The sequence below is a fragment of the Ursus arctos genome, unplaced genomic scaffold (genome assembly GCF_023065955.2).
Source record: "Ursus arctos isolate Adak ecotype North America unplaced genomic scaffold, UrsArc2.0 scaffold_16, whole genome shotgun sequence".
NCBI classification, from domain to species: Eukaryota; Metazoa; Chordata; class Mammalia; order Carnivora; family Ursidae; genus Ursus; species Ursus arctos.
Genome location: NW_026622830.1, coordinates 25,736,326 through 25,762,502, shown reverse-complemented (window position 1 = coordinate 25,762,502; position 26,177 = coordinate 25,736,326). Strand labels below are relative to the sequence as shown.

Below are 26,177 nucleotides of genomic sequence, written 5' to 3'. Positions count from 1 at the left end.
TGGGGTGGAGATGAGAGGCAGAAAGCGTGTGGCTCAGGCCCCACGCCTCTGAGGAAGGAAGGAGAGGGTGACCTGGGATGCTCTCCCCTCCCCTCCCCCTCTTCCCTGGGGAGCTGCCCCCATCCGGCCGCAGCCCTGGCGGGGTGGGGGAGGGACGGGGGCGGCGCCGAGGGGAATGAATAATTGAAGTAGAGGGAGGAGGAAGAAGAAGAGAGGAGGAAGAGGAGGAGGCGAGAGCCTCCCGCACAGGGTCCTCCCCACTCCGCACCCCACCCCCTCCGCCGCCCGGAAGTCGCTCCCCGCCTCCTGCTCCGCCAACATGGCCGCGAAGTCGGATGGAGCGGCGGCCGCGGCCGGCCCGGGGCCGGAGGGGGCGGCCGGAGGAGCCCGGAGTGGTGCGGGCGGGCACGGGGAGGAGGCGACTGCGGCGGCCGGGGGCCCCGGAGTGACCGGGGCGGGGGGCTCGGGGCCGCGCTACGAGCTGCGGGACTGCTGCTGGGTGCTGTGCGCGCTGCTCGTGTTCTTCTCCGACGGCGCCACGGACCTGTGGCTGGCGGCCTCCTACTACCTGCACGGTCAGCGCACCTACTTCGGCCTCACGTTGCTATTCGTGCTCCTGCCCTCGCTGGTCGTGCAGCTGCTCAGCTTCCGCTGGTTCGTCTACGATTACTCGGATCCCGCGGGCGCCCCGGGACCCGCCGTCAGCACCAAGGACAGCGTCCCCGGCGGGCCCTCCATCAGCACCAAGGACAGCGCCACCGCCTTCCGGACCAAAGAAGTCAGCCCCCAGCTGGGTCCCGGGCCCGCGCCCTCCTCGGCCAGCGCCTACCGCCGCCGCTGCTGCCGCCTCTGCGTCTGGCTGCTGCAGACCCTCGTCCACCTCCTGCAGCTCGGCCAGGTCTGGAGGTAGGAGAAGCGCAGGTGGAGGGAGCTGAGCTCGAGGAGTGGGGGTGGCAAGGGGCTACCTGCCGCCCCAGCCCTACTCTGACCTCTCCAGGCCCCCCTTGCATCCTGACCTCCGCCCCGCCCCACCCTATTGCAGCTCTGATCTCTTCTCTGCCCGCTTCTCTCTGACCTCTGCCCTCAAACTCTGACCAACCCCCGTGCCATCCTCTCTGATCTGGCCATTGAGGGAGGAAGGGATGGGGCAAGAAGAGAGAGAAAGTGATCCTCAGGGGTGTGAATGAGGAGGGCCTGGGGCTGAAGGGGGTGTGTGAAGCTTGGAACAGGGCCCCAGGTCTTCCTCCAGCCTTGACCCACTCCTCTGCCTGAATGCCAAGCCTCAGCTTAGGAAAGATCTCAGAAGTCCTTCCTTGCTCTCAAAAGATTCTGTTTGGAATTGCAGTCCATTCCCAACCTCCCAGGAGAAACAGAATTGGAGGCAGCTAAATGAATATCCCGCCCAAACTTTTTGGACTTCTGGTTAAGGAAGTGCCAGACCCTGCTGAGAAGCTGTCTGGCTTCTTCTGTTTCCTAGGACTCCCCCAGTGTCTCCCCCACCCCAACAGGGCTGAAGGAATTTGGGATCTTCGATCTGAGATTAGACGGCCACTAGCTGTCCTTTAATCCCAGGGCAGTAAAACAAAACTGAGGCTTTCTATGAGCAGCCCACTTCCAGGCTGTCTGCTGAGCTGAGCTAATTGGTGACAGGGGGAATTCTGAACCTGGGGTTCCCCTTGAATCAGAATTGCTCTGGTAGCTTAGGCTGTACTGTGCACTGCCAGAAGGAATTTGCCCACTATGTGATCTTAGATAAACCTCCCTCCAAGCCTTAGTTTCCTCACCTGTGAAATGAGGGAGAATCCCTACTTATCTCATCTTATTGTTCTACCATTACATTTTCTTACCTGTTGGGATGGTTGGTCAGGTGAGAGGAGGTTTGTGTGAAGGTCTTGGAGACTGTAATGTATTTTAGGAACATACTAAATCATCATGATCACAGATGTGGGGAAAGCATGGAAAAAGTCAAAGTCACTATAGAGATGTAAAGGGTGATTACTGCTGTTGTTATATTTATTCTGCTACTTGTTAACACATTCTGCCTAACTCAGAAGATTCAGTACTGGGCGAGGGTTGGAAACAGGACTCCCAGGGTTTGTCCCAGCTGCTCACTTGCTGTGTCACCGTTGTTGTGTTGCTGAGTTTCTCTCTGCCTTGGTTTCCCCATCCATGCCTTGCTGAGATGATGTGTGTATTCCATTTAGCTTGCCCTGGGGGAATACGGAGGTGGAGCTCTATCCACACAAGGTGGTGTTATTATTATTAGCTTGACACATAAAAATATTCATGTCTACATCCAGGAACTAATCTGCATTTATCATTCTGTGCCCGAGTGGACAGATGGTGATAGATATTTTTAGATTCTGAAATGGTAACTTCCTATTCTTGGTAGCCAAAGCTTCATCCCCCTTTCCCTTTAGCCTAAAGTGGGCCAGCTGCCCCTCAACTCACTGGGTACCTCAAACCCCCTCCTTCCCTTGTTCTGAATCTACTTACAAGAAACAAATACTTCCTTCTTGAACATAAACTGAGCTTCCCTCAAACAGGGCAAAAAATGGCCGTGGGGATGGGGGTGGAGGTCTCAGGGGAGTGGCTGGGGATGGCTGAGGGTCCATGGAGCTCCATAGCTTCCCAGATAAAAGGGCTATTTCCACTCTCCCCAGTTGTAAAGTGAGGGCGTTGGGATGAGATGATTTTGCAGGGATGACAAACTAATGGCCCAGGGGTTGAATATGGCATACAGAAGTGTCTTATGGGGCTTGTATAGTATTTCAAAAATCCAGAGGTCTAGCTTCTCCTGGAAAATAAAAAAGAAATCTAGCAGTATGGAGCCTGTAGCAATTTAGACAGGGTATATATTTGTTTCAGTTTGTCCAGTTTCATTCCCTTTGATCACATCTGGACCATTTCACTTAGGCATTAGGGGTGTGAGAGCCCTAATTTATAGTTCTATAACAATTAGTTTATGAAGCATTCACTTTGTGCCAAGCCTGTTGGTTGCTTTTTTACCTGTTTCATCTGCTGCGTCCCTCCTAATACTCCTGGGATGTGGTTGTATTGTTATTCCTACTTAACAGCTGAGGGAATGGAGGCTCAGAAAGGGGGCATCCTTGCCCAAGGTCACACAGCTAAGGAGTAGAAGAGCTGGGACTCAGGACTCTCTGCCTTCAAAGCCCAAGTTCAATTTATCCACCCTGCAGTTCTGCCACTAAAGTGTCCCCCAGGCTCAAAGAATTATGAGTCTGAGATCCCAAGATTCCAGGAGATAGGAAGTCAGAGCTTCTGCTGCACTGAGATAAGAATGTGAAAGGAGGGGGAGGGATTTGAACATTGTGGGCGAGGATGAGGAGAAAGTGTGTATTGTGGTGAAAGTGCTGGACTGGGGGTGTGGATCAGGAAACCCATGACTCCATCAGGGTTTGTAACTAGCTTGCTAGGTGACCTTGGGTGAGACTCTTCCCATCTCTGGGCCTCAATTTCCCTGTATGTGAAATGAGAATATCAGATCCGATGACCTTAGGAGCTTCCCCTTTCTGGAATTCTGACTCTGGGACTGGCTATCAGAGCTAAAGCCTCTGGACCCCTGTCCCTAAAGCTCTGGATTCTAAAATGGCTGAGGTTCTGGCTACATGGAAGAAAACCCAGACAAGATAGAAGCCACGGGGCTGGCATTCCTAGAAATTAAGCAATGTTGGCATATGTTTGCTTACCACGTGAAATGTTCCCACAATGAACATGTTCACTGTTCAGCCGGCCTTGGTGCAGATGTTCTGAGTGGTGGAACCTGGAGTAATGAGGAAGGAGAGGTGTGTCTGAGCCCTACAGGATCCAAGCTGGGAGACTAGCCAGCCCACCTTCTGATCCCACACCCGCACTTCTGAATAAAATAATTTGAATTATAAAAATAGCTTTCAACTCCTCTAACTTAAACAACGCTGAATCAAAAGTCTGAGTCCTCGGAGGAGGTAGATAACACAGACCTGGCAGCACACGGGTTCAGCTGATAAGGCTGGATTCTGTTCCCAAACAACCCTGTGAAATGGGTGTCATTATTATTATTTTAAACACAAAATGGGGCTCTGAGGAGGCAGAGGGGGGGAAGGAATTCATGGATGCTGTGTGCCCACCTCGTCCCAATAAGCCCGAGGTGAGGTCTCCAGACACTGGATCTCGTTCTCCCCTGAAACCTCTCCTCTTTGGCCATTGATATACCCCATCAGACAAGAAAATGAGGCTCAGAGAAGTCAAGTAACTCGTCCAAGGTCATCCACTGAGGAAGTGGGGGGAAGGGAGGTGCCAACCCAGCTTTTTCCAGCTCCCAAGCCCAAGCCCTGTCTCTGGCACCCCACATGGGCTGCATGGGAGGCTCTCAGAGCAGTGGCCCCACACAAAGACGGATCCCTGAGAAAATCAACCCTTTGGTGGGACATGAAGCTGGCTGTGAGCTGGACAGCAACCTGTGTTTTCATCCCTCCCCAACCCTAACCCTCGCAGCTGTTAAGCCACTCAGGGTTGTTAAGCCAATTAAAGTCCTAACCCTGTCTTCTCTGACCCTGTGAGCAGCAGAGCGGCAAACCGTGAATCCTGCTTTCCCTAATCTTGAACTCACTGGGCCAAGCTTTGCCCAGATAAGCATAGTTTGCTAAGCCAATTAGTGGGAGATGATCTGGCATGGGATTCCTCTGAGGCTGTCAGGATCTGGGGACCCAAAATGGGGAGGGAGGCAGGCAGGCCTTTAGAGGGAAGGCCTTACTTCTAACCACTCCCTCTCTGCCCCAGCACTTCTCCCTCCACCTCCTCACAAACCTGCACTTGAGAGAAGTTCTGAAATGAATCAGTGACCAGCTGGGTTTGAAAGTCAGCTTCTGGGTCTTCTCTCTGGGAAGCTATATTCTTGGCTTAAAGGTTAGGAGTATGGACTCTGGATTCAAATGTCCTCAGTTCACTTCCTATATGTGGTGGTGACAAGCTATATAATCTCTCGGTGCCTGAGCTGTGCCTTTGTCATCTAGGGGCCATAATAGTACCACCTCTTGAGTTGTTTCTAGCTTTCATCTGATAATGTGTACCCAGGATTTAGCAAAGGACTGGTCCCACTGTTCAGTATTCAGGACGCTTGGAGTGAGTAGTGCCATCAGCCTGGTCTTTGTTCCCTGTGGAAGATTTGTTGACTTCGCACATGGCCAAGGAGGGGGCAGGAGGGCAAGAGGGCCTCGAAGCTACCTGTTCATTTCATCTGTAGTCATACATTCCACAAATATATGGAGCACCTGCTGTATACCAGGCACTGTGCTACATGCTGGGAATAGAGTGGTAACTAAGACAAAGGCCCTGCTCTCACGACGATCCATAGTCTAACGGGGGGAACCAATAAACCAGTACAATCAAATATAATATATATTGTAAATATAATACGAAATCTAGCGGGTCAACTGGTAAGTGCCATGGATAAAGTGAAACAGCGCAGGGGGCTACGGAGTCCCAGGGAGCAGGCTGTGGCCCTTTGAGGAAAGGTGGTCTGGGCAGGGCCCTGCCAGGAGGTGGCATGTGGGCAGAGGACTGAATGAGGTGAGGGTGAGCTATGTGGAGGCCTTGGGAAGGATGCCCAAGGCAGAGGGAAAGAGAAGGAGCAAGAAGGCCTGTATGGCCGAAGCAGAGAGTCAGGGGAGGTGGAGGAGACCATGGTGGACAGGCTGGCTGGGGCTGGATCACGCAGGGCTTCATAGGCCTCGGGAGGACTAGGGCTTTCACTCTGCGTGAAGTGGGAGCCCCAGAGGATTTGAGCAGGGGAGGAATAGGGTCTTGGCTTCTGTTTTACAACGTGCACGCTGGCTGCTGGAAAAGAGAGTGGCGGGAGGCCAGGGTAAGCCTGGAGACCCAGGAGGACGCTGCTCCGTGATCCAGGTGAGGGAGGACGGGGGCTGGACCACAGTAGTAGCCGCAGGGGTAGAGGTCTGTTTCAGGCACAGTGGACAGGGTATCTGTCCTTCTTTTGTCATTTTCCCCACGGGGGCCAGAATGTTAATGACTAAGAACTCGGACTTTGGAATCAGCCCTGTGCATCCTGCGTCTGCCACTTTCTGGGATTTGGGACAAATGGCATAACTTGTCCATGCCTTGATTTTCTCATCTGCAAAATGGACATTCTAATGATAGTACATTTCCCATGTGGCTTGAGGGGGTAATTAAATTAAATAATGTATACGTAGTGTTTAGCACGGCGCCTAGAACACAGGAAGTGTGCAATTCTCTTCAGCCTTTACTATTTGTATTATTCTTTATAAAACGGGTCGGGGATTGGATTCCATAGTGGTTTTCAAACGCTTTCACTGCCTTCGCACCATCGTTTCAACCTGAAATCTCTGAGTTTCTCATTTCTGATATTTCGGTTACCTATCTAGGATTTTGTTTTGACTGTACCACAGCTGAAACATGTTTATAACCCCCAACCCCCCCCCCCGGAACTCGATGATTATCCTCAAGGTTCCTCCCTGTTCTGACTTTGCAGGGTTGCTCCAGGCCAGCTTCACCACCCACCTCCTGGGAGACCCCTCTCCAGGAGGTGCTCCACCCTCCCCCCACCCTCTTCTCCCTGCCCATCCGGCTGCAACAGGCCATTAGAGCTGCTCCTAACAGACACAGCGGCGGCAGTTGGGCCCAGCGCCCCCTGTTTGATCTATAAAGACCACACAGGAGAAGCCCTGTGGGGAGGATGGAGGGCTGCCAGGAAATGGCTTTGAACCTAGGCAGCTGGGGCGCAGGTCCCTAGGGAGGGGAAGGAGGATGGGTTGGGATCCACTCTGGCCTCTCCATTCACCACCCTGCCTTTGTTAGGGTCTTGAAATTCCTCCCCTGGGAAATCCTATCAGCCTCCAGTTCCCCCCTCCCCACCCCACTCCACCCCATCCCGCCTCCACCTGCAGCCGGAAGGATATTTCGAATGCTCAGATCTGACCTTGCCACCACTCTGGACCCAGAGGGCCAGCCTAGGCTCCCCTCTGCCCCTCGAGCAGGTCCAGATGTTTTAGCTTGGCATCGGAGCCCTTGGCCTCTTGCCCTTTGTCTCCTCACTGCTCCAGCGCTCTAAAAACCAAGCCACACACTTTTTCCCTTCATGCCTGCGAGCCGCTGCCTGTGGTCCTTCTAGCAACACCCTGTCCCATTCTCCTCCAGTGAAATTCTGCACATCCTTCAAAGCCAAGCTCAAATGCTACCTATTCTGAGAAGCTTTCCCTGGACAAACCCGTTGTGCCCTCAGCCCTTCAGCCCCCACCTCCCACTCCCTCAGTCCAGCCAGTTGTTGTTTTTAAAGTGGAAATTGTTTAGTTGTCTTGTCTGTTTATAAAGGAACGATAGGCTCTTGTTGAAACTTCGGGCGACACAGAAAAGGTATAAAGAAGACTCCTCTCCCCTCATTATCTGGGGGGGGGGGTGCACAGAGGTGGGGTTATGGAGATTTCCACTTACTAATTAGATAGTTCTTGTACTGCTAAAAGATTTCCTTTTGTTTATAATTAACCAAGAAATACAAGCATATATTCACCTGCTTTTAAAAAGTCAGATATTATTGAAAATTTTAGTTACATTTATAGAAACTTCAATGAGATCGTTCTTTTTCACCACAATTCTGTCAAGTAGGGGGTCTGGCAATAAAGAACAAGGACTGTGGAGCTCAACCTCTGGCTCTGCCACGTGTGAGCCGTATGACCTTGGGCAAGTCACTTCACCTCTGTCAGTTTCCTCATCTGTGAGATGGGAGGATAATGTCCCATGGCTAGCAGGTAGCCACTGTGAAGGCTTACCGATAAATATAAGGAACATACTTTGCAAAGGACTCAGCATATCATAAGTGCTCAATTAGCATGAGCTAGCGTTATGGGCCCATCCTACAGATGTGGAAATTACAGCACAAAGAGGTCACAGCCTCCCAGTTAGTAAGTAGCAGAGCTGGGGTTTAAAGGGATGCAGTCAGGTTCCCAAGCCCACATGTGTGACCACCAAGCAACCCTGTCCTCCGCTAGTTCAGTGTATTCCTACAACACAATCAATCACATATTGCTTTGGGAAGAGGAAAAAAAATCAGATATTTTTCAAATTTGATTTGAATATAAAGTACCCCCTGTTAACAGGCTGGGTTCTTCCTCTCAGACTTTCCCTCTAGGCACAATTACTCAGTCCTCTTCAGCCCCACAGCCCTGATGGTGTTCTGTTGTGATCGCCTGCCCACCTTCCTGGTTTTCCTACCAGATTACAAGCCTTTGGAGAGCTGAGGCCTTGCCCTTTCTTTTCTCTGGTCCCCACGGTGACTGGCCTCTGTTGCTGTTGGGGACCCTGCACCTGGCCAGCTTTGGTGAGGTCCCTCGCAGTTACTAGAACAGGAGTCTGTTGAAGCAGGCTTTGTATCCGTGGCTGATGTGGGGGGGTGCAAAGGCAGTGTGGGACCCCAGGGCAGTTGTGGGCACGGCTGGGGTCTGCTAGGCCTCCATCTGCAGCCTTCCACACTGGCAGTGGACAAATGCAGGCTAAAGGCAATGCATTTATATTTGTATGAGATGTGGGAGGAACAGCGCCGGGGCTAGGTTCCCAGGAGGATGCTGGTGTGGCCACCGGGCTGGCTTACAAGCCGGATCTAGTATGTGCTCAGTAAATGTTCATGTGAACCAAATGGTGTCTTTGAAATCAGAATCTTCAGCAGGACACTTCCCTGCCTGAGGTTCAGTTACCCCACCTGTCAAGTCCAGTTAGGGGCCCAAGAACACTGGCTGAGTTCCCTCGGACTCAGACGCGAGGGCAGGTAGCAGAGAGCGTGGGGTGCTGGTGGGCTCATGGCTCCAGGACTTCCTCGTTGTGTGACCCCGGGCACATGGCCTCAGCAGCCAGAGCTCTAGCGTCATCTGTGAAATGGGGATGGTGATAATACCCACCTGTTAAGGTTCTTGTAAACACGTCCCTAGATGATGTAAATGCACAGGACTTTCACAGACTCGATGCTCAGAAGGTACTTACTGCTCTCACTGTTCTTGTTGGCCCAGGGAGAGCCCACCGCACTTACGTAGTCACAAGACAGCAGGTGGAGGAGGGGCCTCAGGGTCATCCACAGACAGTCTTTCAAGGAAGGAGACTAGCTCCAGAGATAGTGTGAGGACAGATGACAACCCAAGGTCCAAGGGAGGCAGACTCTGTTTGAATAGGAGCAAGACATCTAGAACAATCATCAGGACAATCACTCTGTCCCCCGCTGCCCTGGACAGAGTAGGCTGTTCCTGAGGCTGGGAACTCCTTGGGGCCACACGCGTGCAGCCGGAAGTGGCTGACTTTGGCAGGGAAGCTGTAGCTTTGGAGGGTAAACTACATGATCTGTAAAGCCCCTTACAGTTTTAAGACTCTGTGGATCGAAGTTGGGGGCTTTACGAGGCTTAGCTGCCATACCATGGGTTGCACATCCGTGGCCTGTGGGCAAATCCAGCCTGAGGTTGTGTTTGTTTGGCCCACGCAGTACTTTTTCCCTACTGCTCGATGAAACTTTTTATTATGGGAAACTTTTATTTATTTTTATTTTTATTTTTTTAAAGATTTTATTTATTTATTTGACAGAGAGAGACAGCCAGCGAGAGAGGGAACACAAGCAGGGGGAGTGAAAGAGGAAGAAGCAGGCTTCCAGCGGAGGAGCCTGATGTGGGGCTCGATCCCATAACGCCGGGATCACGCCCTGAGCCGAAGGCAGACGCTTAACAACTGTGCTACCCAGGCGCCCCTATTATGGGAAACTTTTAAATATACAAAAGTAGAGACAACAGGATAATGATCCCCCTTGTGCGACCACCCTGCTTCAACAATTCACTCCTGGCCAACCTTGCTTTATCTGGGCCAGCGGCATCCAATGGAACTTTCTGCTGTGATGGAAATGCTCAATGCCTCCACTGTTCAGTACAGTAGCCACTAGCCAGGCATGACTATTGAGCATTTGAAGTGTGCCTAGTGTGACTGAGAAGCTGAATTTTAAATTGTATTTAATTTTGATGAATTTAAATTTGAATAGCCATGTGTGGCGAGTGTAGGACACGTCGATGTTGGAGACCATAGGTCTAGACCCCACCCCATTTCTTTCCCTTCCATGTTATTTTGAAGTCAATCTCAGACATCATATCACTGCATCTATAAATATTTCAGTACATCTCTAAAGAGACAGACTTTGGGTGCCTGGGTGGCTCAGTCGGTTGGGCATCTATCTGGGGCTCAGGTCATGATCCCAGAGTCCTAGGATCGGAGCCCTGCATTGAGCTCCCTGCTGGAGGGGAGTCTGCTTCTCCCTCTGCCCTTCCCCCTGCTCATGCCCTCTCCCTCTCCCTCTCTCTCAAATAAATAAATAAAATCTTTAAAAAAAATAAATAAAAAGACCTTTAAAAAGTATAACTAAAATACGTTATACCATTACTACACCTTTAAAAAGGAATAATAATTTCTCAAAAATTCATATGGTAGGGGCGCCTGGGTGGCTCGGTCAGTTAAGCATCCAACTCTTGATTTCAGCTCAGGTCATGATCTCAGGGTTGTGAGATCGAGCCCCAAGTCAGGGTCTGTGCTGGGCATGGAACCAGCTTGGGATTCTCTTTCTCCCCCTCCCTCTGCCCCTTCCCCATCCTCTATCCCTCTCTTAAAAAAAAAAAAATAAAAATAAATAAAAATTCATATGGTGTTTTAAAAAATGAGTTGCCAGTATTTCCAAATTGGAATTTTTTTTTGCACAAATATTCTAATTTCCATCTATTCTTTAAAAATTGAAATTCCATCCACACTGGGCTCAACATTCTCCAGGGCAGCAATCAGCTAGAGCTTCTCTGCTTTCTAGCCAAGGCACCCATCTCTCCTTCCCCAGAGTACCCCATAATAACAGCTTGGCCTCTCTACCTTCTAGGGGCTCACAGGCCAGGGACAGATAGAAATGGCACTTTTTGCCCTCCTTGGTCTCCAAGTACTTTCAGATGCCACCAGGAGACTGGATCAAACCCCCTTCCCCCACTGGCTCATGCCCTGCCTCACAGGGACAACTCCGCCCAGGGATATCAGGAAAAGAGAGAAGCAGGGGTGGGGGGTGGGGGAGCAACGAGCCCTGGGCTAGAATATGGGGTACTGGGCTTTAATATCTGCTCTGCACCCATTTCACAGATAGGGAAAGTGAGACCCAGAGAGAGGAGGAGATCTGGCTGCATTCATGCAGTGAAGGGAAAAGGAGGTGGGAACCCAGTCCCAGATGCTTTGCTGGAGAGGGGCTGCCTGCTTCCGGGCTGAGTGAAAAGAAGAGCTGGTGGCAGTGGGTGGGAGGGGAGAGGGTCTCAGCTTTTCAGCCGGAGCCTAAAATTAGTGGCAGGGAAATGTTTGGCCTTAGCCCAGCAAAAAAAGAGGTGCCGTGACTTCGTAGAGGGCTGCTAAGGAGGAGGGAAACAGCCCAGCTCTCAGCACTGCACGAAATGGGAGCCAAACGTGTAAAATCACATTCTTTTCTGACATTTATGACTCATTTGGCTGCCAACCCCAGGAAGGTCCTATTTTGCATCCTTACAGGAGAGCTCAGCATTGAGGGATAGACAGATGGGAAGGGAGCCTCAAGGCCATTCCCTACAAGAGCTTCCTGGGCCCCCTTGCAGGTAACGGGGAGGGGAGTCCAGTTTTTCCCAGAGGACCCACGGACTGCATCTGGGTCCTCAGGGCCTGACTCAGTTTGATTTGCGCCCTGTGGTGAAATGGGGGAGTCACTGTTCCTGATTTGAGATGCAGCTGTGATGCTTCTGGCTATTGACCTTGGGTGAGTCACTTCTCCAAATGCCTGCTACTTGCCTCTGGAGTCCATGCCCTTCTGGGGGGCCATACTCACCTCTCACCTGTAACTGGGCTCCCACCTTGCCCCCTTGCTTCTCCCCACTCTGTTCCCCACAGAGTGCTCCCTCTAAAAGGCAGAAGTTCTAGCTAGTTCTACCATTGCTCCCATTGCTCCCATTGCTCCCTTGTTTAAAACCTCTCCATGGCTCCCCATTATTCTTATGATAAAGGCCAAAGGCTTCACTATGGCCCCCTCACGTCTCACTTTCTCGCCTCCTTCTCTGAGCTACAGCCATTCTGACCATCTACTGTTTCCTCGCCACTCAGGACCTTTCCCCATGTTGTTCCTCCACCGGAAATTCCCTACCCTCCCTCCTTCATTGGGTTAATTCCTGTGCCTGCTTCAGATCACGGCTCAGCAGCCCCCTCCTGCAGAAGCTTTCCCTGCCTGCCACGCCTCTGCCAGCAGGGCCAGGCCCGGGCTTCCTCAGTGCTAGAGCACAGCCCTGTTTGGAGCATGTCTGGAACCCATGGAATGTTCGTCATTACCAGTTTACATGCTGATCTAAACATTGTCCAGGTCTCCTCCTGGGGCCACACCAGGTGGGCTGGGTCTGTCTAGCTCACCACTAGCCCTTTCAGCACAGTTCTTGGCACATAGTAGGTTCTTTAAAATGCTGCGTGAATCAATGTCAAATAAACCTCCTCTTTTCTGAGACTCAGTTTCCTCATCTGGAAAATGGGGATCATGTCCCCAAAACCCCCAGGGTTGCAGTGAGGATTTTAGCCAAGTATGTTCAGAAGGCCTTTCAATGAGTGGCCGTTGTTTTCAGGGGAAGGACAAAGACCCCCCCAAAGAAGACCCTGCCCTAGGAATTTTCCCCAAAGGAACTTCTCTGACCCTCTGCCTCCTGGGGACAGATTCAATGAGCAGCTGGGAAGGCCAGTCCAGGAGCAGGTCTCAGGCCTACCAGGAACTAAACTGGAAGCCCTGAGGCCTCCTCTCCCTGCTTAGTTCTCTGAGTCAGACAACTCCTCAAACTTCCCGCTGGTCGCTGGTCGAGTGCCCGCCACTGGGCTAGGAATTTTATGCCTATCACCACTTTCTGATTTCATAGCTACCCCATAAAGTGGGCATTGAGCCGAGGGGTTCAAAGCAGGAAGCAGCTTGCCCAAGAATACACAGACAGTAAATGTTGGATCTAGAATCTGAACCCAGGTCTCCCTGACTCCCAAGCTTGGGTCCTTTCCCTCTGCACTTGACCGCCTTTACTTGGGGGAGCTTATAAAGCAGAGTTTATAAAGTACATTCACACATTCACTCATTCAAGAAACAAATATATGTTGAACAGTAACTCTATGCCAGGCCCTAGGAGCATAGCAGAAAACAGGACAACCAGGGTCCCCAGACCGTCAGAGAGACAGACAACAAATACAGAAGTGAGAAATTAGACCATTTCAGGTTGTGATATGTGTTAATTAAGAAAAGAAAGCAGGGTGACAGGACGGAAAGTGGCCAGAGGGGCGTGTAGAAGTGTTTTGGAAGGGAGGTGAGGGGGATCTGGGAAGGCCTCCCTGAGGAAGTGACACTGAGCTGAGACGAAAAGAATGAGAATTTGCCAGGCATGGGTGAAGCTCCTTCTAGGCAGAGCCCTGAGGCTGGAATGGGCTTGAGATATTCGGGAAACAGCTGGACACTCATGAGAGGGGGAAGGCGGAGGGAGACGAGGTCCTGGAGGTGGACACTGGCTCTCACTAGGCTTCAAAGGTCGTGGTGAGGAGTTTACTCTAAGGCATGGCACGACCTGATCTAGGATTTTACAGGATCCCCCCCAGGCAGCTGTGTGAAGAAGCAGCTCGGGGAGGGCAAGGAAGGAAGGAGACCAGGGAGGAGGGAGGCCGGAGGCCGCCCCGGCTCGGCTTGGAGTTCAGTGGCCGGTGCCAGAGTGGTGCCACCTGGTGGAGGGAAGGACTTGGATTCAGGACAACTGCTACCAGAACTGAATGGGTGGGGCGAGGGGCCTGATGGAAACCCCTGTCCGTAGGCAAGTGTCCAGTTACTAGGGCTCATTTTTCAGAAGACCCAAGGCTCCCAGAGGACTTGGACTTCCCCAGAAAGTCCAGTGAAGGATTGAGCCTGGGTCCCCTGACTCCAACAACTACGGTCACCCCTCCTCCTGTTTTCTCCGAACCAATGCCATGCCAGGTAAAGCTTTCAGGTCTGTCCCCATCCAACTCTTCCCTGGCGGCCAAACTGCACACCTGCCAGGGAACCCAACCACCTTCTCCGAGGCAGGGGCCCATGGAGGGCCAAGTCTGAGTCCTAGGTCTGGCACTAACTGGCTGTGGGACGTTATACAAGCCCCACTCCCTTCCTGGCTCTCAGTTTCTTCGTCTGTAAAATGAGGATAGGAATAGTGCCTACCTCAAAGACTGGCTGTGAGGAATGGACATTCTGTATAACAAGGCTTAGCATACGGTTAGCGCTCAATAAATGTGAGCTATTATCATCCTTAGTCACACCCGCACACTGTCCCCCTACAGACCCACAGAACAGTAAGGGGCTCAGCTCTTTGCAGTTCCTGCTCCTTCTGGCCAGCCCTGCCTGCCCCGAGCCACCTGCTCCCCTTCCAGAGTCTGCAGGCCTGGCCCGTGGGGGAGACAGGAGAGCTGGCTGTGCAGGGGGGCGGTTCCTGGATGGAGCCCGAGTGCAGGAGCCGCTGGAAGCTGCTGTGTTTTTGGCCCGGAGCCGTGAGGGGGAGTGGAAAGGGGCGAGAACACACACTCAGAAACGCCGAGACCGACAGATGGAGGAGCTGAGGATGTGAGAGACGCAGACAGACAGAAAGAGACCTAGAGTCGGGGGAGAGGAGGAGCAGGCAGGGGAGGATGGCAGGAAAGCTGGCAGTCATGCCAAGCCACGAGCTGAGCAACAGACCACCAGATGGACCAGGCAGCCAAGACACTGGAAGACAGACAGACGGACCAATAGGCCTACCCAGAATTCTAGAGACAGACAGACAAACAGAAAAGCAGGCCCAGTATCCAAAGGGACAGATAAGCTATCCTGACATCCAACAGGCAGACAGACCCAGGTTCCCAGCCTCTAAGAGCAGACAGACAGGCTGACCCAGGACCCTAGGGTCGGTCTGACTAACAGACATAGTATTTGAGAGACAACATGACCTGTAGTCCAAGGGATAGACAGGTGGACGGACCCAGGGTCCCAGGGCAAGACTGACTGACAGACAGATTGACAGATAAACAGATAAATAAATAGGCTAACCCCGTGTTCAAGAGACAGACACAACAACAGGCCGACTGAGCCACAGACAGAGACAGTGACCCAGACCCAGAAGTGAGGGCAGACGGAAGGACGGGTCCAAGCTGGCCGTCTGCATGGAGATGGAGGCCCAGACCAGAAATCCTGACTCGTCCTGGAGACTCCAGCTGACACAAGAACCAAAACCAAGGGGGAGACAGGGCGACCCAGGCACTGGGTCCAGAAGCTTCCTGGCTTCTCAGGGACATGAGATCCCTTCCTCCTTCCTTCTACCCATTACAGAGGAGCAGCCCCCCCCCCCCCAGGTGTGGGGACAAAGGCGACCGGACCCGGGGAACAAGGAATGAGCTCCGTCCATTTCTTGACCCTGCTGCCTACTCTCAGAGGCAACGGGGGTCAGAAGAGGTGGCTTTCTGGATGCCTGGGTAAGAGGTTTCACACCCTACCTGCCGCCTTTTCTCTTCCCTAGAGTCGTGTGGTTTTTTTGCCCCCAACCCCATCTTCAACAACACACATTTATCTGCTCTTCCAATTTCCTCCTGGACATGCTTCTCTGAGCACAAGACAGGCAGTCAGCAAATTAGATCCAAAATAGACCCCTGAGCACCTGCTCCCACACACGGTAAAGCGGGCGGTGGTAAACCTGTTAGGTCTGGTTCACACAGGCCTCGGGTAGTTGAAGTCAGTGTTGTGGGGGGCCCAACCAGGCTAAGAAGTATCAGGGAAGCCTTCCTGGAGGAGGAAGGATAGAAATGAGTCAGTGAGGACAGGAGTTGCCCATGAGGTGTCCTGGCAGTAAGCCAACTCAGGCAGAGGAGCCCCGGGGCCTCCAAGGTCTGGAGAAAGACACAGGCAAACGCTCTCTCACCTTTTTCATTCAACAAATATTTACTGAGTGCCTACTACATGCACGGATGCTGAGGGGACAGGGGTGACCAAGGCAGACTGAGTCCCTACCCTCATAGGGCCGTAGTGGTAAAACAGAAAATCAATGTGTACGTTAATAAGATTGATAACGTATGTTCCCAAGAAGACCTGACGGGACAGTGCAGCAGACGAGAGTGGTTTGGTGAGGGCGGAGGGCCCACGTGGGACAGGTGACCCGGGGGGGGGGGGGCGCTCTGAGAAGGTGACATGGGAGCCGCGGAGGAACTAGCCACAGGAGGGTGTTGGGGGAAGGGCCTTCCAGGCAGAGCAAGTAGCAAGTGCAAAGGTCCTGAGTCAGGAACGTTAGGCTGGGTTCAAGGAACCTCCAGGGCAGCTGGAGGGCCGGCACCAAATGAGGCAGTGGCTCGAGATGAGGAAATAAGCAGGGCCAGATGGTGTAGGGCCCGCAAGCCAAGGGAAAACCCTTGGACTTTATTCCAAGTGTGAGGGGAGGCCCTTGGAAGGTTTTGAGAAGGGAAATGACATGATCTGACTGGTTTTTAAAGGATCCCACCTGTTGCCACGTGGAGAATGGACTACAGGGGGGCAGGAGTGGATACGGGGAACCCACCGAGAAGGTAAAAGATGGTGGTGGTCTGGACCAGAGTGGAGAGAATGGATGGACTGGAGATGCCTTTTGTTAGAGACCAATTGCACCCCACCCCCAGGTGGGATTCCTTTCTCTGAGATGAGGCATCCTTCTCTGTGGGTGGTATTGGTCCCATTTGTGGTGAAAATCAACTTCTTCCAACTTCCCGTCAACTAGAGTGAAATAGGGTGGACTTCCTGGAGGAGGTTTCAAGAGAGGCTGCTTGGTGATCAGGAGGAGCCCGAGGGCCTCCACCTAGCCTGTGCTCCCTCTCTCTACGTGCACGCCCCGCCTACTGTACAAATTATTTTCAAACCCATCACCTCACAACAAAGAGGAAAATGAGGCTCAGAGAAGCAAAGAGACCACCCAAGGCCACACAGCATGCAGGTCAGGGCTGGGAAGCAAATCCGCAAGTCCAGCATTTTGCCATCTTGCCTTTCGGAACCCCGCCCCAGGGGCTGTGACACAGGCAGGATGGTGAGTGCTGGCCCCTTCTTAAAGAAGGTAAAACTGAGGCACGGGGAAATTAGGTTACATGTCCTGGGCAGGGCTGTTTTAAAACCTTTGTGGGCCCCATATCTATCAAGCATATTAAAATGCAGCCACATCAAACACCAAATGTAAATTATATATAACCAGATAAAAGCCAAATTGCAGTCGACTGGCTGATATCATGTTCTGTTTTGCAGACATTTAATTAAACATTTATTAATTTTGATTCTGCAGTTTTTCCCTGTGTTTTAGAGCCAATTTTTTTTCCAGGCCTCCAACGTTTTCCTAGGCCCGTGAAAACCTCGCAGGCCCTTGGCAACGAGCATTTAGTGCCGGCTGGGAGGAACAGGCACGGTTTTGGGTCCTGTTGCCAAAAGAGGCAGTGAGGTTGAACCCAGGTCCTCTCATCCCCAGACTGTGCCGGACTCTTCTACGCTGCCCAACGCCACATTTTTGGGATTCAGAGGCCTCCTTTCTTCCCCTCCCCTTCCCCACTTGGCCCACAGCAGCCCTGGCCTGGGTGAGCCCTTTGTCTGTGGTTATCTGGGGCAAGGGGCCTTGGGAGCTGGCAGAGGAGGGGGCAGGAGTGGCGGGGAGGTGGGCAGGCAGCCTGTCAGGTGGTGATGGATACTGGCCTGGCCGGGGCCTCCCTCATGCTGACCCGGGCCAGGAAACAGATGGTCCTCCAGCCTGAGAGAAACTTCCAGGGTGTCGCCCTCCCCCCAACTCCCCAGGCCCCTTCACATTGGACCAGCTGGTCTCTCCTTTCTGTTCAAAGCCAGAGCCACAGGAATGGAGAAGAGAATAGGTCTGGGGGAAGATAGAGGCTGGAAAAGGTGGTCTGTGGTTCTGGGCCCCCAGAAGCCCTACAGGTCGTCCTGGTCTCTCTCCCGTAGCCCCCCACCCCTGGCCATCTCCGCCTCTGCTCTCTGCCCCTCCTCGGTGCCCTGCCTTAGTTCAGCCTTTCAGCTCAGGCCTGGACCAAACCCCAGCCTCTCCTGGCTTTCCTCCAAGCCAGCCTCCAGAGCGAGCTTTCTAAGCCAGCAAGCTGATCACACATCCCCTGACTGTGGGATAGAATTCAGATTTAAAATAAAATATGAACTCTTCAGTCCAGAATTTGATGCCCTTCACAATTCTAGTCTTCCTGTGCCCCTTCCAGTGAAAAGCCACCCCTCCAGGCCCAGCAAACCACTATCCATTCCCCTAAAAGGCCACGCCCTCTCATGTCTCTATGTCTTGGCGTCGGCTGATTCTTCCACCTGGAATGCCCTTTTGCCTCCTGTGTGCCTTTTAATCCTACCCATGCTTTAAAGCTGAGATCAAATGTTTCTTCCTCTGGGAAGTCTTCCCTGATCTCCTCCCCACTCCAGCTAAAGTTGCCCATCTCTTCTCCAGGTTCCACAGCATCTTAGAGCATCTACTTCAGATGGTATCTTGTCCCAGTCCCATGGGAGTGTGAGATACTTAAGAGCACAGGACCTGGCATATAACAAGTGATCAAAATATATTTGGTAGTGAATGAATGATTTGGGCTGCAGGGATCCTTGTGTGGGGGGAAGTCAGGGGCCTAGAGAATGGAAAGTACAGGGAAACAAATTTCTGTGCATCAAAAGAAACACAATCGAGTTTTGGAGGTGCTCAGAAGGCAAAGGCTCTGCCTCAAGACGTAAGGACTCCCCATCCTGGGGAGCGTGCAAGCGGAAGGAGTAAACACACGGGGCTAGGATTTGCCGAAGGAATTCCAGCATGGGATGGGAGAGTTAGACGGAGGGGCCTTTGCTTTTGTTGATTCTGCTTCTGAGGGAACAGCGCTCTTACCCTTCCCAGCTGCTGGTCCCACACTGTGTCATGTTGAGGGTGTGTCTACACCACTGATCGGTGCTAGGAAGACCCAGGGATGGGGAGGAGGGCCCTCAATGGACTGTTTCTGGCCATGTTTTAGGGAGGAGAGTTTGAGTCCCAGAACGTTAGCTCTAAAAGGATTTCCGGAGTCATCAAGCCCATCCTTCTTGTTGGCAGTTAGAGAAACTGAGGCCCAGTGAGGGCCACACCATTGCTATGCCTGGGATACTCAGTCTGGGAAACTCTGGGTATCCATTGATCCCAAATTCCAGGGAGTACTGTGATTCCTCTCCTGGGCTGGCAACACACAGTTGAATACAGTTGGTCCCCAGGTTCCCAAACAACACCTTAAAAATGCCAGCACTTCACATCTGGGCATAGACCCCCAAATACCTGGTTCTCCAATCTCAGATTCAAGTAATAGGATCACTGAATCTGTGTTGGGATTTTCTTCCCTGATTTCTGGGGAGATAACTTCTAGAGGAGTGCTCTCTGGTTTCAGCAAAGGGTGTGCCTGCTCCATGAATCAGAGAATTTGGGGGTTGGGGGCGTAGATCTGGGTGGCAGACTCCTTCTCATCCTACATGGGCACTGCACTTTATAGGGACAGAGCATTTTCAAATCCATTTCATCCTCACAGCCACTTTGGAAGGGATTCACTAGGGCTCAGAGAGGGTCTGGCTCAAAAGCACACAGTAAATTAGAAGCAAAGTCAGCACTTGAACTCAGGACTTCAGAATCCCTTCCATACCCGCTCCCGGGTGACCAGAGTTCCATTCAATTAAAACAAACTTGCAATCATGCCTGCATTCACTCTTTGAGCCAACACGGATGGAGCACCTGCTGTGTGCTAAGAACTGAGGGTACAGCTGTTATCAGGCTGACCTAGTCATCCTCACAGAGTTCAGTCTGGGGGAGACGGCTGCATACCCAGGCAGTCACAGCCCACTGTGGGTTAAACAGAAGCCTGTCTGGAGAGGTCCCTACCCCAGGTGGAAAGTGATCTTTTCCTGGGAAAGGTCACGTTTAAAAGCTGAGCCTTGGAAGAAAAGCAGGAGTTATAGGGGTGGGGCTGGAGTGGAGTTGGAGGACAGGGAACAGCAGAGGGAACAGCAGGTGCAAAAGCCCAGCGATGAGGGAGAACACCAGGAGCCGGGGTCTGTGGCCTGTGCAGAGCAGCTAGAGCCATGAAGTTTGGTGGGAGAAAGGGCTCAAGAGGAAGCAGCCAAGTCTCACCTGCCAGGGGACCTATGAGCAGCTTCCCTGTGCTCTGTGGAGGAAGACCTGGGCACTTAGAGGTGGCCTTGGGGAACAGGCAGGGAGGCTGGGGGTTGGCACCAGGGACTGTTCCTGAAAGAACCAGGCTGCCTGGGTTTGAACCCTGGTTCCACTGCTTTCTAGTTGTGTGACCTTGGACAGGTGGCAACCTCTCTGGGTCTCAAGTTTCCTCATCTGTCAGGTGAGGATAATAACGGGGCTAACCTCAGTGCACTCTAAGGGGTCAGGAACCCTGCAAAGAAAGCAGGCCCCAGAGCAGGGAATGATGATGAGAATGCTGAATTAAGGGCTTACTTTATGCCAGTGCTTTAAGCTAATGAGCCCATTTGGAGTTCCCCGACGATCACAGCCCCGGAGCTGGTTCTACAGCCGAGGACACAGGCTCTGCGCGGCGCAGCGCGCGACGACACACTGCGCCCCCGCCCCTGGCGCTCGCTAGCCTGCGGGCCGGGGGCGGCTTGAGAGCCGCAAGCGGGCTGAGCGCGCGGGGGCTGAGCACCGCGTCCCTCCCGCAGGTACCTGCGCGCCATGTACCTGGGGCTGCAGAGCCGCTGGCGCGGGGAGAGGCTGCGGCGCCACTTCTACTGGCGGATGTTGTTCGAGAGCGCGGACGTGAGCATGCTGCGCCTGCTGGAGACCTTCCTGCGCAGCGCGCCGCAGCTAGTGCTGCAGCTCAGCCTCCTGGTGCACCACGGAGGCGAGCCCGACCTGCTGCCCGGTGAGCTCCGCCCTCCCACCCGCCCCTCGCCCCGGGGCTCGCTCCTCTTCCGCAGTCCGCTGCAGGGGCCCCCCTACTCCGGCCCCCTCGCTGTCGGGGATTTGGAGGCCCCACCCCCGCTACTCTCACCGCCCTCCCGGCCTCTGCAGATCCCCGTGGCCCCTCCAGCGGCCCACTTAACCCTTCGAGTCCGAGGGGCCTGCTCCCTCCACCTCCTTTCCTCCCTTTGGGACCCCTGGGTGCTCCCCGATCTCACCCTCCTCCCTCCCCCTTGCCAGGGCAGAGAGGACCCCATTTCTGCTAAGTCCAAAGAGGCCCTTTACCCCACCACCACACCTCAGACCCCGCCCTTCATTCCCCAAACTGTCCTGATCCCAGGTTGCGTCCCCAGCCCCCCGGGGACACCCCTGACTCCCGGACCTGCTCAGTCACCCTCAGTCTCCAGAGAGCCTGTTCATCTACCCTCTCAATGGTCTTTACTCCCTGGGGACTCCTCCCAGGCTTATTCCTGGTCCCCCTGCACTTGCCCCCAACCTTGCCCCTCCCCTAACTCCGACAGACCAGGCCAACCCCTTCCCTGTCAGAGAAACACCCCCCCAAAGCTCCTCCCACCCAGACACTGTCCATCCCACCTTCAATGACCCGGAAGATTCTATCACCACCTCTCAGGCCCCTCAAGACCCCTTGCCCAGGATACTGGGACCCAATCAAAACTTCCCACCGCAGATGTCTTCCCATGCCCTCAGCTGTGCTCAGCTTGGGTACCCCTCCCCACACCCCAGCTTCACCCTGGGGGCCTATAGCTACTAACAGTCCCCTCCTGGCTCCTCCATGCCCTAATCATGACTCCCCCCCCCCCCAACTCTTCACCTTCTTTTTCGCTCCCAGAATCCTGGACCTTAATTTCCCACTCTCCCACCAAGACCCCTGAACCCTGACATCCCTATTCTAGAGACCTGGCCCTGAACTTCCTTATGAAGACCAAAGTCACCCACCTTCCCTCTTCCTTTATGCTCCTGCTCCTGCAGGAGTACCAGCCCCATCCGCTCTCCCTGCTCCCATCATTGCTCTGGAAGACCGCCCACCCAGACCCTCCCCACAGCCGTCCTGATTTATAGACCCTTCCCGCCCGCCTCCTCAGAACCCAGCTCCTGACCCAGCACCCTCCCCCTCTCCCCAGAACCCCCTGACCCAGACCCACCCCTAACCCAGCCCACCCTGCCCTCACCCTGTCTCTGCAGCCCTGTCCACCTCTGCCTCACTTGTGTCCCTGGCCTGGACACTGGCCTCCTACCAGAAGGTGCTGCGGGACTCGCGGGACGACAAGCGGCCCCTGTCCTACAAGGGCGCTGTGGCCCAGGTGCTGTGGCACCTGTTCACCATCGCGGCTCGCAGTCTGGCCTTCGCGCTCTTCGCCAGCGTCTACAAGCTCTACTTCGGCATCTTCATCGTGGCCCACTGGTGCGTCATGACCTTCTGGGTCATCCAGGGCGAGACGGACTTCTGCATGTCCAAGTGGGAGGAGATCATCTACAACATGGTGGTGGGCATCATCTACGTCTTCTGCTGGTTCAACGTCAAGGAGGGCCGCAGCCGCCGCCGCATGGCCCTCTACTACTGCATCGTGCTGCTGGAGAACGCCGCGCTCACGGGCTTCTGGTACTCCAGCCGCAACTTCTCCACCGACTTCCGCTCGCTCATCCTGGTCTGCGTGGTGGCCTCCAGCTTCGCGCTGGGCATCTTCTTCATGTGCGTCTACTACTGCCTCCTGCACCCCAACGGGCCCATGCTGGGTCCCCAGACGCCTGGCTGCATCTGCCCGGAGACCCCCGGACCCTGTGGCCCACCCGCCGACGCTGTCACAAGTCCCCCAAGGTCCCTGCCGAGGACTACAGGCGCAGAGCGGGATGGGGCCCCGGTGGGGGGCGAGCGCGCAGGGACCCCCACGCCACCTGTCTTCCAGGTGCGGCCTGGCGTGCCCCCCACCCCAGTGGCTCGTCCTTTGCGGACAGAAGGGCCTGTCATTCGGATTGACCTGCCCCGGAAGAAGTACCCTGCCTGGGATGCTCATTTTATTGACCGCCGGCTCCGGAAGACCATTCTGGCGCTGGAGTACTCCTCTCCGGCCACGCCTCGGTTGCAGTACCGGAGCGTGGGGACCGCCCAGGAGCTGCTGGAGTATGAGACCACGGTGTAGGCCACAGTCTCCCACGGAAAGAGGGACAGGCTTGGCTGACCCCACATCAACCACAGTGTTGAGCCCAGAATTTCAGGGCCACCCAGCTAAAAGGGGTGTGGATCTGTTGGTCCCAGGGTAGAGTGGCCCACCATTGGGTTCTTTCAGGGGAGGGGACAGCCTTGTGGAGGCCCCAGCCCTAGGCCCTGTTTTCAGCCCTGTGGCCCATTTCCTAAACTCCCCTGAACTAGGGCCCAGGGAATCAACTGGTGCTACACTCCTCATTAGCTCCCCCACTTTCATGAAGGCCTCCATACCACGTCTGGTGCCGGGGGCACCCCACCCTCTGCCCTGCCTGGAGTCACCCACATGTCGCACCTGGCGGACCTGCCAGAGACAGGCCACTGTCTGGGGTCCATGACCCAGGCCCTGTGCTCCTCGGGGGTGTGGGGGGTGGGCTGCTTCTCTGGGGAGAGGAGATCTCTGAGAAGGATGGAGGAGGCCGTGGAAGATGTGAGGGGAGGTGGGAGCGTCTGGTGGACAAGGTTGGTACAGTTCCTGTGGGGTCCGAGGTCCGGAGCCTGGGCAAGAGGGGAATTAAAGGAGGGAGTTGGGGTGGGCTGGGGAGTTGGGGCGGGGGCTGACAGGGCTGCAGCTGGACAGGAGGAAGAACCCCGAGGCAACTGAGGGGTCTAGGCCGGCAGAGGCGTGAAGGGACAGCAGGTGTGGGGGAGGGGAACCCTCAATTCACCACATAGAGAATGTTCCCAAAGTGACCTCCTCAGGAGACACCCTTTGTTGTGGGCTCTGTTGCGGTTGAGGGTCCAGACCCCTCAGGTGAAATGTTTCCAGGAGCCATTCTTTGTTCTAGACGAGTATCTAGAGCGCTTCTTCTAGATAAAGGTCTTGAATACAACAGATAAAATGTCTAGGAAGATACTCTGGGCTCAATTATACATGAGGTTCTAGCACATTCAGCAGAGGAAACTGTTCCAGAGAGACATTCTCATGCTGGGTTAAGTTTTGGCACACTTAGCTGATAAAATGTCCAGGGAGTCACTCTGCTCTGGATTCTGTGATGAGGGTGAAGGCCCTGCTATTCTGCTCTGAGAGATTCTAGCTCCTCCCATGGGGGTGGGGGAGGGGGCTCTAGAACCCCATGTGAGTGGAATATTCTAGGAACGGTTACTCCAGTTCTAGATTTCTGGGGTTTATAGGAGTTCTATGCCCCATCCACCTTGGTCCACAGTCATCTTCCCCCGAGGAAATTGTCCTCACAACCCTTGAGACATTTCAACTGCCAGCTGGTTTCCAGCTGAAAAAAATTAGCTCTGGGGACACGACATAAATCTTGGCTCTCTGCCACGCTGCAGAGGCAGCTCCCTGGGATAGCAGCTGGAAAACTGGCTTGTTTCGCTTCCAATATGACAAATCTCTAGGACCTCTAGTCTATTCCCGAACATCCTGGGGTGCCCATGGGACCCCTTGCCCATGGCCCCTCCTTTCTGTCTGCGACAGCCAGTCCTGGATAGGGTTGGGGAGGATGGGAGCAAAGAAGCGGGCAGTTCTGTGGGGTGAGGGAACAGAGCCTCTAAACAGAGCTTGGAGCCACCCCCCATGTCCCTACTCCCCCATGCCAACTAAGGAGCGTTCCCTACAAGGGCACAACAGGCAATATTAAGGACAGCTGCAGACCTGGGCTGGGGGTGAGGAGGCCCATGAGAATCCTAGACTATGCAAATTAGAGCAACACTTTGCCCTCTCTGGTTCAGCCTCCCTTGGGTGACAAACGCAGAAACTGAGGCCCAGTGTGGCAGCTAGTCTCACGGGTCCCAGAATCCTGCTGTCCCATCAGATAGTAATTGGTGATAGTGCATTTACTGAGGATACAAGGAGAGGGCCACATTCAGGGTGCAGGGTGACCCCAAAGGCAAAGAGGACAGGACTGTCCACATACACATATATACAAGCACACATCACACCTGTAACACAAGTCACCTCACCGCCCCAGCACGCAGCAACTGCATAGACATCCACACGGGCCCAGATGGTGTGTGCATCCCTCCCGCCACACACAAAGAATGCTTTTACTACTTTCTTTCTTCTACTTCCCCAACCCCTCAGAAGCCTCAAGAACCAGGCCTGAGGTGATGGGTGGTGGAGGAGGTCCGGGGCTGACCCAGGCCCCCTCTAGTGGGTTCACCCAGACACCTTTTCTTCTGCCCAAATCTATCTCCAGAGACCCAATTCCATGGCCAGTTACGCATTAAATCCCTTTGTCATGTGACAACACTGGGGAAGAAGACCCAGGTCCTGCTGACCACTTCTCCCCCAAACTCGCTCCTGCCGGTGGCAGCTCTCCAAGAGTGCTCTTGGCAACCCAGCTTACAGAGGAGGAAACTGAGGCTCAGAGAAGTGACATCAGGGTCAGCCTTGGCAAGTTATTTTACTCCCCAGCGTCCTCGAATGGCCCATCTGGCTGCCCCATTAGCCAGCATTCCAGAAGGAAAAGTTAAGTTCCCTGGGAGCTGGGAGTCCTTACAGCTCCAGAAGCCACCAGAGAACCAGGGAATAGGAATGAGCCAGCAGTGCTAAGACATGGCATGAGGCTCTCAGGGAAACCAGGGCCACATTTTTGGACCTTCCTCCATCCCACCCCCCGCATCTCTGTCCCACAAAACCCACCTTCAGGGCCTCTGCCTGCAAGGACAACCAAGCCCTGGAAATGGCCACAGTCAAGGGCCCTCAGAGAGGCCTCAGTCACCTTCTCCTCACCCCCAGGAAAGAGCTTAGCCACCAAGGACCACCATATGCCCAAGAGCTCAGGACCCCATCCCTTCTTGTCCTGAAGTCATGCTCTCCACTGGCCTGTCCCCCCACTTCATCTGGCCCCCGTCAGTCCTCTTCCTTCACTGATATAGAGGAGTCAGAGTGGGGAAGGGGCACCAGCCCATTCGTGTTGTTGTTTTTTCTGTGACACAATCTACCTCAGCCCGTCCCTCTCCTCCCTGCCAGAATTGGACCCCCTGGGTCCCTGCCTCCTGCTCCC

The 26,177-nt window shown here is 54.0% G+C and overlaps 1 protein-coding gene across 1 annotated transcript; it reads left to right on the top strand.

Moving 5' to 3' along the window:
* The first annotated feature begins 319 nt into the window (after positions 1 to 319).
* XKR7 (XK related 7) lies at positions 320 to 23,509 on the top strand. Its single transcript, XM_026502856.3, has 3 exons — positions 320 to 906; positions 20,750 to 20,952; positions 22,194 to 23,509. The coding sequence occupies exons 1-3, from the start codon at positions 320 to 322 to the stop codon at positions 23,147 to 23,149; spliced, it is 1,746 nt and encodes a 581-aa protein (XP_026358641.1). The 3' UTR covers positions 23,150 to 23,509.
* The last annotated feature ends 2,668 nt before the right edge of the window (positions 23,510 to 26,177 follow it).